Raw genomic sequence first — 13,698 nt, forward strand, 5'->3', positions numbered from 1 at the left:
CCCACTCTCAGAAGTGAAGCTTAAGGGTGGGATCCACCAAGGGACTGACATTGCCGTGCTGAGCAGCCTGGCATCTAACTTCTCGGTGACTAGAAAAATCATAGGAATGATACCACAATCCACAAGGCTGAATTAAGTGTTTAGGTTCCCTGTACAATCAACGTGATCCACACAAGCCAGCTAGTGGCAGGAGCCATTTAAACTAGCCAATGGAGATGCTGGCCAGACAGGCATGTGCTAAACCTCACCCCCCTCTCAAAGATAGATACCTAAATCTGGGCTGCAGGGAGGGCCAGAGCTCTGTTTAGCAATCCACAAGTAGGATCCCCTCTCCTGGAGTCAGGCAGTTTAAGTGCCTAAGCTCTTTCTTGCCTTGCCTTGAGGCACACAAAGTGTCCAGAGGAGGTGTGGTAGTGCCACCACTGCCACCTTCTAACTTTTAGCCCAGTGGTTAGAGTACTCATGGGGGATGTGGGAGACCGAGGTTCAATTCCTCCCTCTCTAGCAGCAGAGGCAAAAGAATTTAAACAGGAGTCTCCATCAAACTTTAACCACGGATGTGCTTTAATCACTGCAGTGTTGAATATTCTGATGGGGCCCCCGCTCAATATCTCTTGGTGAAGCTGTGCCACTTCTAATGAATAATGAAAGAGTAAGTGGGCTATGGGAACTAGACCCGGGGTCTCCCACCTCCCAGGTGGGTACCCTAACCATTGGACCACAGAATAATTCCCAGCTCAATGACAATTTAAGCATTTGGCCACGATAGAACTATCCAGGGGCCTGAGAGTGTGCAAGAACGATTCTGTAGTTCAGTGTTTAGGGAAAGCACCTAGGAGGTGGGAGACCCCATATCCAATCCTTCTGCACCAATCACTCCTTAATTACTAGAACTTCAACAGGAGACACTGAGGAAGCCCGACATCAGCATATCACATAGCCCAGTGGCTAAAGCTCTCTCCTGAGAGGTGGGAGACCCTTATTCAAATTCTCTCCCCCTCTGGCACACGGAGGTGGGAGTGAATTGAATCTGGGTTTCCTACATGCCAGGTGAGTTACAAGGTAGGCAGTGACAATTCTTCCTCCTCTGGGCAGACTTTGAATGGGAGCCAAACCCATAGGCAGACTGAGCACACCTGCTGGATTGGGCTGCAGCCACAATTTTAGGTGGCTTCCCCTGGTTTGTGAATAGCTTTGGGGATTAAACAGGAAGATGGGGTGTGGGGAAAAGGAAGAGATACCATGTGAGAGGCAGTGCATGTGCCCAGAAGCTGAAACATGGGCACCTCTGAAATTTAGCCAGCAAGTGAGTTTAAGCACTGAGAGGGGTCAGCAGCAATTTTGTGGATCATAATGGAGGGGGGAGAAGGAGAAGGCAGGGGGAGACCTGGTGCTTAAATCTGGGGTTTAGGCTCCTAAGTACATTTGTGGATCCCATTGTGAGTCTTGATTTGTTACATCAGTACACAGATAAAACCTGTAAACACACTTCTTATATTACAATACTATATACAAATACCAGGGACAGATATAAGAACTGTGTGTTGGCTTTTAGACCAGTGGTTTTCAAACTATTGTATTTGTGACCCCTTTTACATAGCAAGTCTCTCTCTAGACATACACACACACACTTTATATATTTAACACCATTATAAATGCTGGAGGCAAAGCAGGGTTTGGGGTGGAGACTGACAGCTCACGACCCCGAGGGGTCCTGAGCCCTAGTTTGAGAGCCCATTTTAGACATTGTGCGTAGATAGCAGTAAATACATATAGCTATTGTTCAGTTGATACAAGGATTTTTATTTTATTGGGGGGATGGGGGAGGAATGATTTAGGTTACCAAACTGCAACCTCTCTTAAGTATTGTTTTGCTGACATGTATAGTGGCTAAAATTCAGAGTACTGAAAAAGTGAATAGCCAATACATGTTCACTGCAACACTCAGCTTAATGCAAGGCCAGGACCTGCAATGTATCACAGCTCAACACCATGTGCTAGCTAAAACAGATATTAATTCTATGAAAAATAAAGTTTACATAAAGTGAGCAAGCCCGTCTAATCAATCGAGCAACCCCATATTTTTAAAGATAAAACCTGAGAAATTAACAATTTCTTTGAGTGGGTCTCAAAGAGTTTGTTTTCTTTGTTCCTCGCCACAGTAATTGTTGATTTAAGTATAATTATACTAGGAGATTCAAATAATGTAGGTAAAGTTACTGATGTAACTCATTCTCTTTGACACAGCTGCTCCAAGCAGTTTCACATTCCTAGGTATTTCCTAGTGTGTTTAAAATGTCCTTATATGAAATAGCTATTACCTTTATTAAACCAGTTTATAAAGTAACCTACATTAACAAAAGACATTTACCAAACATTTAATTTCTATAACAGTGGAGTAACTTGAACATAAAGTTAAAACAAACTTTTGTTTAAATTCTAGTTTATTTCAAATAAAGACTTCCTTACACATCCCAACTTCAGCTTACTGTAGAAATCATAGCTCTGGGTTGAAGCTTTCTTATGTCAAGTGATAACATTGCTCCCAGTCAACATTATGTAATATTACATTATAATAAGGGGAATAGTGATTTGTACATGAACAAGGCTACTTTATGAACAGCCAGGATCTCCTGCAGAAAGTATCTTACTGGACTCATTATGAGGCTCAAGATATATTGTGCAACCATGTCCACATCCCACTGTTCTTCATAAAGTTACCAAGGAGTAGGGAGCCAACAGGGGGTGCATTAACACTAGTGTTTCTTGATACAGTTAAGGGAAATAGGGTTGATCTTTCAAGCTAATGTACACTTAACTCCCATTGACAGCATCATATAGTATCCTTATTCAGAAAAGGTCAGGTAGATAGGAAACAAAGAAGAGTGTTCACATGGCTTTGGGGCAAGATGCACAATCAGTTCCCCACAAAATTTACTTTATGAACTATTAAGCTCTCAGATGAAACAGAGCATGTTCCACAGCATGCAACCCTCATTCATGAGCCATAAGAAAGACTGGCATTTCAATGCCTCTTTGTACAATAGTAGTGTACAACCTGCTAATTAGGGCATGGAGTGGGGAGGGGAACTGGAGGTTTGCCAGTATAAGCCAAACTGGCCTCAGCCCTTTGGGGATAAAAAGGTACAACATAAAGATGTAGAATCTGTTTTGGTGGGCAAAGATACACTACATTTGGAACAGTTTCATCCAAAAACTTCAAAGGTGAGGGATTTTTTAGAGCTGTTATATGCTTCCAATTGTACAACTGTACCCACCTAATTTTGAAAAAAAAAAAAGTAGCCCTACGTGTTTCTCTGTCAAAACTGAATGATCTTGAAATCAGTATAGCGTACACAAGTGTTTGACAGCAATTATGGGGTACTTTGTATTGATACTGTCATTGAGATTTCCAAGTCAGTGCAAGGGATTTACTCATTCTCCATTAAAAAAAAATCAAGAAGCAGTATGGCTGAATCCTCTGCCCTGCTTTGAAAATTTCATTCTACTTCTGTTTACAATGAAAAAGTACCCTTGTCTAGGTATGAAAAATGCAACATATTTCATCTACATAGTCAAAAACCCCACCTTTCTAGCATAAGAAATGCTAAACCAAGTAAAAATGTTAGTCTCAGCTGATTAAAGGATTTAATACTACCATTGTAGTCTGTTAATACTGTATATGATTTCAGAGCTTTGAGCATTTGAGAGCTGCCCCAGCAAATTTGTATGTAACATGTAAATCTGTTCATGAGAAGGGAAGGTTTACAATACACATGACCACTGCACAAGGAGAGTAATGGCTATAGCTAGAAGCAAACAGTGTTCTGTTACAAACATATGGAACATAATACAAGTATGCTATTGATATTAAGTCTTTAATGAGATACCTGTGATTTATAACATTGTCACATTTACGAATCTCACCACATTTATAAGAGTCTGATTTTCATGCAGATAGTTCTACTGCTATTGAGAGCGAGATTTGCACATAGAGGCCAACAAGAACACTTCACTGTAACTCAAGGAAGTCAAACACCTTCTCCCTGCAGACTTGTTTTGAGTTATGTTTATTGAGGTTTAAGAAGTTATCCACATTTCTATAAATATAGACATTACTGAGTAAGTGACTTTCAATGTCACTAGTGCAGGTACATATATAACCAACATACAGAAGCTCCACTGGAAGCTACTTCAATTCTTTCAAAAGGACCAGGGTGTCATAAAAAAAAAAAAAAAAAAAAAAAAACAAACACCAGCTGTCACTTTCAATTATTGAAAACACTAAAGTGCATTTTTGGTTACCTTCTGGACAAACAGCTGCTGGCTATGAAGTTTGATTTTATACAGATATTTACGTAGACAGACCTTACGTTGATTGACATTCAGCTGTTATCCTCTTAATACATGGCAGTAGGTAAGAATGCAGTAACTTTGCTGGTTGAGTAAGAGGAAATTATTCTTGCATTGCTCCTTTAAGACTGATATTTCTAATGGAAGTTTCAAGATGATCTAACATTCTGTTTTACAGCACCACTAAAGTTAATCTTAAAATTCAGGCTCTAGTTTAGCCCTTTTCATTTGCTAATCAAGATGTCTAGACAACTGTTTGAAGTTCTGTACCAGTAAGAAAAACTAATCTTTCTTCTCATTAGACATACTGTCCTGCCCAGTTAATACTGTTTGCGTACTTTGTAAACAAGAACAGCTTAAACATAATTAGAGCATAACACAGGCCATCTTTAAACTGTTTTCCCAGTGTCAAGTGTTTAAAGCTTCTTTACATTCCTAACCACAAGCACTACAAAAACTTTAATAAAAAAGGCTATATAGAAAGTGACCTAGCAGTATAAGTAACAAACCTGGGCATTTTTGCAGATACAAAAAGTGTGCTCTGTTGACTTTAGCTCTCTTTATATTTCATGATGATCAAGTTTTATTGCAATCATAATCTAAAGAGCCCAGAATGCTGCACTGCTAAAAGTCTTGGGAGACCTAAATCACTGTATGCATCTCCTTTACTGCACCAACAAATTTACTTTTGTGTTGATAACTTGGGGATGTCAGAGTAACTCAATTGTTTGAACAGCAAAAAAAATTCTAAACCCAGTTAGCACTGTATAACAATGCATAGCTATTTCTAAGAAAACTACACACCAAATCATGCTACATGTTGGGAAAACTAATCCATGCTCTTGCATGTTGTGTACTTGTCTAACAAGTCTTATTTCCTCTACCAGTTGAAGAATCCACAGCACTGAAGTTTCAAGTATTAGAACTAAAAGTGATTCAACTTCAAAAGTGCCAAATTAAAAACATACCATATAGCCAAACTCTCTCATGGAAATCATTACCAAAGAAGATAAAAAACCCCAAGGCTCACAGCCTCCTGAAATAATGGATTGCTAATTCCATACACGTTGTTGAAATCAATATTTTAAAGCTGTATATATTCACTTAAAACACTCCACTTACGAGCATAAGAAGTTTAAAAACACAATGCCTTCAATGCAAATTTCTTGTAAAAATGCACCCTCAAATATATGAATACAAACACCAAGCAAAAAACCTCTCATTTTATTTGGCTATTTAGATATCCAAGTCACATTTACCCACCCATCTCTTTCCTGATAGCTTTATATTACTTTATAGGGCATCCAAAATAATACAGTGCCAGAAACCTTGGAAAAACTATTTTCTGTTTTTGCTTTTCAAAAGGTTCTGTGTCTGCACAACTTCCACAAGGCAAGGTTGTGCAACTGATTGTTTAACATAACTAAGCTTTAACAGCATCCAAGCAAGCAGGTCAGGCTTTGGAAGCTGTTATGTCAAATTCTGACCACGAAACTACTCTAAGATAGAAGTGTGGAAACAGAACTCATCTCTTCTTTTTCTGCTGTCTCAACATTTTTCTTCGCTTAATTATCATATCATGTAGTTTTTCAAGTCCCTCTTTAAGTCCATCCCCTATGATCGCACAGGTAGGCTGCAGATGCCAGGGGGTAGAAGAGCTCAGCTCGCTCATTGCTAACATCTTCTCGATTTCTGAGAGAGAGAGGGAATTCCTCAGGTCCTGTTTGTTAGCCACTATAAGGACAGGCACGCCTTGATTTTCAGATATCCTAGTAATTTTATGAAGTTCTGTCTTGGCTTCCTCCATTCTTTCGATGTCGACAGAGTCCACCACAAACACGATGCCATCCGTGCACCTGGTGTAGGACTTCCACAGGGGCCTGAGCTTCTCCTGGCCTCCCACGTCCCAGAAGTGGAAGGTGACCGTTTTCGAGCTGCCCAGCGTCACTTTGATTTTCTCCGTGTTAAACCCCTTGGTAGGCACAGTGTTGACGAACTCGTTGAACTGCAGCCTGTAGAGCACGGTGGTCTTGCCCGCCGAGTCGAGCCCCAGGATCACGATGTGGAAGCACTGGAAGGAGGGCAGGCTGGAGAGGATCGGCGTCTGGTCCGAGAGCCCATTCCCCATCGCCGGCGGCGGGGGGACAGCGAGCCGCCGCCGACACAGGCACAGCCGGGCTCCCCTCGGCCGCCGAGCCGCACTCACAGGCGCGCCGCGCTCAGACCCTGCCAACGACAAGAGAGGCGTTAGCCCCGGTGACTGACCGGCCGCCACGCCCCGCCCCGCCCCAGGCTGAGGGGAGCCGGGGACCTAGGTCCGCGCTCAACCCCACCACATGCCCCGAGCCCGCCCGCGCGTCCCCCGGCTGGCGAAGCTAGCGCAGCCCGCACCTCACGCCGCTGGCGGCCCCATGTCTGCCCGAGCGCCCAGCACCGCAACAGCCACCAACTCGCCGCAACGCCGCCTCCTCAGCGTCTGCCGGAGTCCGAGGCAGCGCCTGCTCCTCCCAGCACAGACCGAACCCCGCCCCCTGCCCGCAGCGCGCCGCTCATTGGCCGCGGGGAGCTGCGGGGTGGGGAGTAAAGCGAGGGCCGCCTCCCATTGGCGCAGGCATCCGCCACTCACCAGGGGCCTCCGCGGCGCGTTCCCGTCCTCCCGGGTTTACACACGCGGGTGTGGGGCGGGGACAGAGGAGAGGTCTGTACGTTATGCCCTCAAGGCAGAGCGCGCAGTGCACACTACGTCCCACAGTCCGTCACCGCGGAGCTCCAACGTAGCCACGCCCCCAACCTGCCCTCCTCGCGGGCGGTGGATGGAGCAACACCCCTCCCTGCTGCATAGCCCGGCACGTGCCCCAGCAGGAGGAGCCCCGCCCGCACCCCAAGAGCCCCGGATCTCCGTCCAGTCGGCGGCGACCGCCCTTCACCCAGGGCGGGGGGAGGCACCTTTAAGCCGTAGAGACCCAGCGCTCCGTCGCCAGCAGCTGCACCCAACACGGGAAGGGAGGGGGGCTGGTTAGCCTCCTTCCCTGGGACCCTGCCCCGTGGCCCCTCCCACCTCCCTCGCCCTCAGGGAGAAGCGCGGAAATCCACCTTTGACCCACCAACTCCCCAGGGGGGCAGGGAGGGGTTTGAGGCTTCCCGCGCGCTCGCACACCCGGAACGTCATCGCCAATGGCCTCCCCATTGGCCCGGCCCACATCAGTCTCCTAGCAACCCGCTTCAAACGGCTCTGGCGCGTTCTTGTCCCCCTTGCGCCAACTCCTCCACCCTGTTGTGCTTGGGTCACGCCCTCTGCGCGAGCGCGGACCCCCCCATAGCGAGCGCCAGCCCAGCCACGTGGTCCCGAGGTAGGGGGCACGCGGCGTGCGCTGTTTGTGCTTCACGCCAGGTTCTGCGGCGAAGCTGCGGCCAGCGCCGGGCCGGGTGGACCCGGAGTCCACGGTGAGAACCTAGGCTCAGCTGGTAGCGCCTTGCCACCAGTGTGGGTGCTGGGCTCCCGCTGCTACCCCCAGAGGTGACGAGTGGGGGGTGGCACATGGGGTCTCCTGCCCCCCCCTTTCTGCCGGGGTGGACATGGGAGGAGTTGGGGCTGAGAGGGACGTGCATGGAAAAGGCACCGGCACGTAGCGCTCCCAGGGCTGGCGGCACTGTTCTGCTGGAGGAGGAGCGGGGAAGCCTGATTTACTTTTTCTAGAATCCTTGTTCCTCCTTTCCACCCTTTTCTCCGTTTTACCTGACTCGTTTTCATAACTTGAATATTATCGGAGCTCCCTAATTCATGTAACTGTACACAGTACAAAAAACATTAATTCCAAATCTCTGTTTTTTCTTAGGGTATGTCTACACTACGAAATTAGTTCGAATTTATAGAAGCCGGTTTTATTGAAATCGGTTGTATACAGCCGATTGTGTATGTCCACACAATAAAATGCTCTAGGTGCTCTAGTCGGCAGACCGCGTCCACAGTACGAGGCTAGCGTCGACTTCCGGAGCATTGCACTATGGGTAGCTATCCCACAGCTATCCCACAGTTCCCGCAGTCTCCGCCGCCCCTTGGAATTCTGGGTTGAGATCCCAATGCCCGGATGATGCAAAACAGTGTCGCGGGCGGTTCTGGGTACATGTCGTCAGGCCCCTCCCTCCCCCGTCACAGCAACGGCAGACAATAGATTCGCGCCCTTTTATCTGGGTTAGTTACCTGGGTTACCTGTGCAGACAACATGGAGCCCGCTCAGCACAGCTGAGCTCACCGTCACCATATATCCTCTTGGTGCCGGCAGACGTGGGACTGCATTGCTACACAGCAGCAGCTGCTAACTGCCTTTTGGCGGTAGACGGTGCAGTAGACTGGTAGCCTTCATCGGCGATCTGGGTGCTGGCAGCCGTGGGGCTTGCCTTTTGGCAGTAAATGGTGTATTATGACTGTTAGCCGGCCTATTACAAGTCGGGTCATCGCACATTAGCAGAGTCTTCCCTGAGCAGCAGCTCGTGCAATAGGCCTGAAGACCATCGTCATACACCGCCCCGTATTTGCTGCCAAGCACCCAGAAAGATGCCGAGGGCTATCAGTCACGCTGCACCGTCGTCTTAAGATGTAAAAAATAGATTTTCTCTGTATTCATTTGCTTCCCCCTCCCTCCGTCAAATCAACGGCCTGCTAAACCCAGGGTTTTCAGTTTAATCTTTGGGGGGGACCAGTCTGTGACAGTTGTTTGTGTCTCTCCCTGATGCACAGCCACCGTTCTTTATTTTAATTCCCTGTGCCTGTACGCCATGTCGTCACTCGGCCCCCCTCCCTCCTTCCCCTAGGCCGTCAGATACTACGTTTGCGCCACAGCTCGAGCCGCGAAGCGGTTCACGCCTTTTCTTTGAATTCTGGGTTGAGATCCCAATGCCCGGATGATGCAAAACAGTGTCGCGGGCGGTTCTGGGTACATGTCGTCAGGCCCCTCCCTCCCCCGTCACAGCAACGGCAGACAATAGATTCGCGCCTTTTTACCTGGGTTACCTGGGTTACCTGTGCAGACAACATGGAGCCCGCTCAGCACAGCTGAGCTCACCGTCACCATATGTCCTCTGGGTGCCGGCAGACGTGGGACTGCATTGCTACACAGCAGCAGCTGCTAACTGCCTTTTGGCAGTAGACGGTGTAGCATGAGTGATAGCCGTGGGGCTGGCAGCCGTAGGGCTGCATTGCACCAGCCCCTTCCAGGCGATGGTATATTATGACTGGTACCCGTCGTCGTCGTACTGGAGTGGCTGTCAATCATGGCCACCTGGGCAGACATGCTACTGTCTCGATGATGACGGTTACCAGTCATAATGTACTATTTTCTGCCAATTGCCCAATATTGTCTGCTAAGCACCCAGAAGAGGCCGAGGGCGATGCTGGGTGCTGGCGGACGTGGGGCTGGCAGACATGGGGCTGCATTGCTACACAGCAGCAGCCCCTTGCCTTTTGGCAGATGATGGTATATTATGATTGGTACCCATCATCATCATACTGGTATGGCTGTCACTCATGCTGCAGCGTCGGCTGCCACCTTAAGATGTAAAAAATAGATTTATTCTGTGTTCATTTGCTTCCCCTTCCTCCGTGAAATCAACGGCCTGCTAAGCCCAGGGTTTCCAGTTTAATCTTTGGGGGGACCATTCTGTGTGACAGTTGTTTGTGTTTCTCCCTGTTCCTGTACCTGTACGCCATGTCGTCACTTGGCCCTCCCTCCCTCCCTCCCTCCCTCCCGCCCTCCTTCTCCTGGTCCATCAGATACTACTTTCGCGCCTTTTTTCTGACCAGGCGCCATAGCTAGCACTGGGATCATGGAGCCCGCTCAGATCACCGCGGCAATTATGAGCACTATGAACACCACGCGCATTGTCCTGGAGTATATGCAGAGCCAGAACATGCCAAGGCGAAACCCGGACCAGGCGAGGAGGCGATTGCAGCACGGCGACGAGAGTGATGAGGAAATTGACATGGCCATAGACCTCTCACAAGGCACAGGCCCCAGCAATGTGGAAATCATGGTGTCACTGGGGCAGGTTGATACCGTGGAACGCCGATTCTGGGCCCGGGAAACAAGCACAGACTGGTGGGATCGCATCGTGCTGCAGGTATGGGACGATTCCCAGTGGCTGCGAAACTTTCGCATGCGTAAGGCCACTTTCATGGAACTTTGTGACTTGCTTTCCCCTGCCCTGAAGCGCCAGAATACCAAGATGAGAGCAGCCCTCACAGTTGAGAAGCGAGTGGCGATAGCCCTGTGGAAGCTTGCAACGCCAGACAGCTACCGGTCAGTCGGGAATCAATTTGGAGTGGGCAAATCTACGGTGGGGGCTGCTGTGATCCAATTTGCCAGGGCAATGAAAGACCTGGTGATAGCAAGGGTAGTGACTCTGGGCAACGTGCAGTCAATAGTGGATGGTTTTGCTGAAATGGGATTCCCAAACTGTGGCGGGGCCATAGACGGAACCCATATCCCTATCTTGTCACCGGAGCACCAAGCCACCGACTACGTAAACCGCAAGGGGTACTTTTCAATGCTGCTGCAAGCCCTGGTGGATCACAAGGGACGTTTCACCAACATCAACGTGGGATGGCCGGGAAAGGTACATGATGCTCGCGTCTTCAGGAACTCTGCTCTGTTTCGAAAGCTGGAGGAAGGGACTTTCTTCCCGGACCAGAAAGTGACCATTGGGGATGTTGAAATGCCTATCGTGATCCTTGGGGACCCAGCCTACCCCTTAATGCCATGGCTCATGAAGCCGTACACAGGCAGCCTGGACAGGAGTCAGGACCTGTTCAACTACAGGCTGAGCAAGTGCCGAATGGTGGTGGAATGTGCATTTGGACGTTTAAAAGCGCGCTGGCGCAGCTTACTGACTCGCTCAGACCTCAGCGAAAAGAATATCCCTATTGTTATTGCTGCTTGCTGTGCGCTCCACAATATCTGTGAGAGTAAGGGGGAGACCTTTATGGCGGGGTGGGAGGTTGAGGCAACTCGCCTGGCCGCTGATTACGCGCAGCCAGACACCAGGGCGGTTAGAGGAGCACAGCAGGGCGCGGTGCGCATCAGAGAAGCTTTGAAAACGAGTTTTGTGACTGGCCAGGCTACTGTGTGAAACTTCTGTTTGTTTCTCCTTGATGAACCCTCCAACCCCCCCCCCCGACCCGGTTCACTCTACTTCCCTGTAAACCAACCACCCCACCCCACCCTCCCCTCCCCCTTGCAGAGGCAATAAAGTCATTGTTTTTTCACATTCATGCATTCTTTATTAGTTCCTTACAGAGGTAGGGGGATAATTGCCAAGGTAGCCTGGGATGGGTGGGGGAGGAGGGATGGAAAAGGACACACTGCATTTTAAAACTTTAACTCTTATTGAAGGCCAGCCTTCTGATGCTTTGGCGATCATCTGGGGTGGAGTGACTGGGTGGACGGAGGCCCCCCCACCGTGTTCTTGGGCGTCTGGGTGAGGAGGCTATGGAACTTGGGGAGGAGGGCTGTTGGTTACACAGGGGCTGTAGCGGCGGTCTCTGCTCCTGCTGCCTTTCCTGCAACTCAACCATACGCTCGAGCATATCACTTTGATGCTCCAGCAGACGGAGCATTGCCTCTTGCCGTCTGTCTGCAAGCTGACGCCACCTATCGTCTTCAGCCCGCCACTTGCTCTGTTCTTCCCGCGATTCAGCCCGCCACCTCTCCTCTCGTTCATATTGGGCTTTTCTCATCTCCGTCATTGACTGCCTCCACGCATTCTGCTGTGCTCTATCAGCCTGGGCGGACATCTGCAGCTCCGTGAACATCTCGTCCCTCGTCTTACGTTTTCTCTTTCTAATGTTCACGAGCCTCTGCGAAGGAGAAACATTTGCAGCTGGTGGAGGAGAAGGGAGAGGTGGTTAAAAAGGACACATTTTAGGGAACAATGGGTACACTCTTTCATTACAAGGTCGCATATTTCGGCTTGCAGGCAGCCATCGTAGGCCACAGTGTTTTGGCTTTTTTAACCTTCTTAACATGCGGGAAAGGTTGCAAACAGCAGCGCATTTCCCATATCAAGGATGAATTGGGTTGTCCATTTAAAATGGGGTTTCAATGTAAAAGGAGGGGGCTGCGGTTTCCCGGTTAACATGCGGCACAAACACAAGTAAACCACCCCCCCCCACACACACACACACGATTCTCTGGGATGATCACTTCACCCCTCCCCCCCACCGCGTGGTTAACAGCGGGGAACATTTCTGGTCAGAAGAGCAGGAACGGGCGCCTCTGAATGTCCCCCTTAATAAAATCACCCCATTTCAACCAGGAGAGCTTTCTGGAGATGTCCCTGGAGGATTTCCGCCCCATCCCCATACACGTTAACAGACTTGCTTGCTTTTTTTTTGTAATGTTTACAAATATTTACAAAGTTACACTCACCAGAGGTCTCCTGTGTGCCCTGAGGGTCTTGGGTGAGTTCGGGGGTTACTGGTTCCAGGTCCAGGGTCACAAACATATCCTGGCTGTTGGGGAAACCGGTTTCTCCGCTTCCTTGCTGCTGTGAGCTACCTACAGTACCTCCATCGTCATCTTCCTCGTTCCCCGAACCGTCTTCCCTGTGTGTTTCTCCAGTGAGAGAGTCATAGCACACGGTTGGGGTAGTGGTGGCTGCACCCCCTAGGATCGCATGCAGCTCCGCGTAGTAGCGGCAAGTTTGCGGCTCTGCCCCGGACCTTCCGTTTGCTTCTCTGGCTTTGTGGTAGGCTTGCCTTAGCTCCTTAATTTTCACGCGGCACTGCTGTGTGTCCCTGTTATGGCCTCGGTCCTTCATGGCCTTGGAGATCTTTTCTAATACTTTTCCATTTCTTTTACTGCTACGGAGTTCAGCTATCACTGCTTCATCTCCCCATATGGCGAGCAGATCTCGTACCTCCCGTTCGGTCCATGCTGGAGCTCTTTTGCGATCCTGGGAGGACTCCATGACGGTTACCTGTGCTGATGAGCTCTGCGTGGTCACCTGTGCTCTCCACGCTGGGCAAACAGGAAATGAAATTCAAACCTTCGCGGGTCTTTTCCTGTCTACCTGGTCAGTGCATCTGAGTTGAGAGCGCTGTCCAGAGCGGTCACAATGAAGCACTGTGGGATAGCTCCCGGAGGCCAATAACATCGAATTCCGTCCACACTACCCCAATTCCGACCCGCAAAGGCCGGTTTTATCGCTAATCCCCTCGTCGGAGGTGGTGTAAAGAAACCGGTTTAAAGGGCCCTTTAATTCGAAAGAAAGGGCCTCGTTGTGTGGACGTGTCCAGGCTTAATTCGGTTTAACGCTGCTAAAGTCGACCTAAACCCGTAGTGTAGACCA

General features: G+C 49.0%; 1 protein-coding gene across 1 annotated transcript; it reads right to left on the reverse strand.

Moving 5' to 3' along the window:
* Positions 1–3,859: 3,859 nt before the first annotated feature.
* Positions 3,860–6,843, reverse strand: ARL4A (ADP ribosylation factor like GTPase 4A). Its single transcript, XM_054020307.1, has 2 exons — positions 6,745–6,843; positions 3,860–6,579 (listed from the first exon to the last, which is right to left on the reverse strand). The coding sequence occupies exon 2, from the start codon at positions 6,479–6,481 to the stop codon at positions 5,879–5,881; it is 603 nt and encodes a 200-aa protein (XP_053876282.1). The 5' UTR covers positions 6,482–6,579; positions 6,745–6,843; the 3' UTR covers positions 3,860–5,878.
* Positions 6,844–13,698: the final 6,855 nt, after the last annotated feature.

The sequence above is a fragment of the Malaclemys terrapin genome, chromosome 2 (genome assembly GCF_027887155.1).
Source record: "Malaclemys terrapin pileata isolate rMalTer1 chromosome 2, rMalTer1.hap1, whole genome shotgun sequence".
In the NCBI taxonomy this organism is placed as follows: Eukaryota; Metazoa; Chordata; order Testudines; family Emydidae; genus Malaclemys; species Malaclemys terrapin.

Excerpts from the sequence above, each read along its gene's own strand:
- ARL4A (XM_054020307.1), bottom strand. The coding sequence starts at position 6,481 with ATGGGGAATGGGCTCTCGGACCAGACGCCGATCCTCTCCAGCCTGCCC.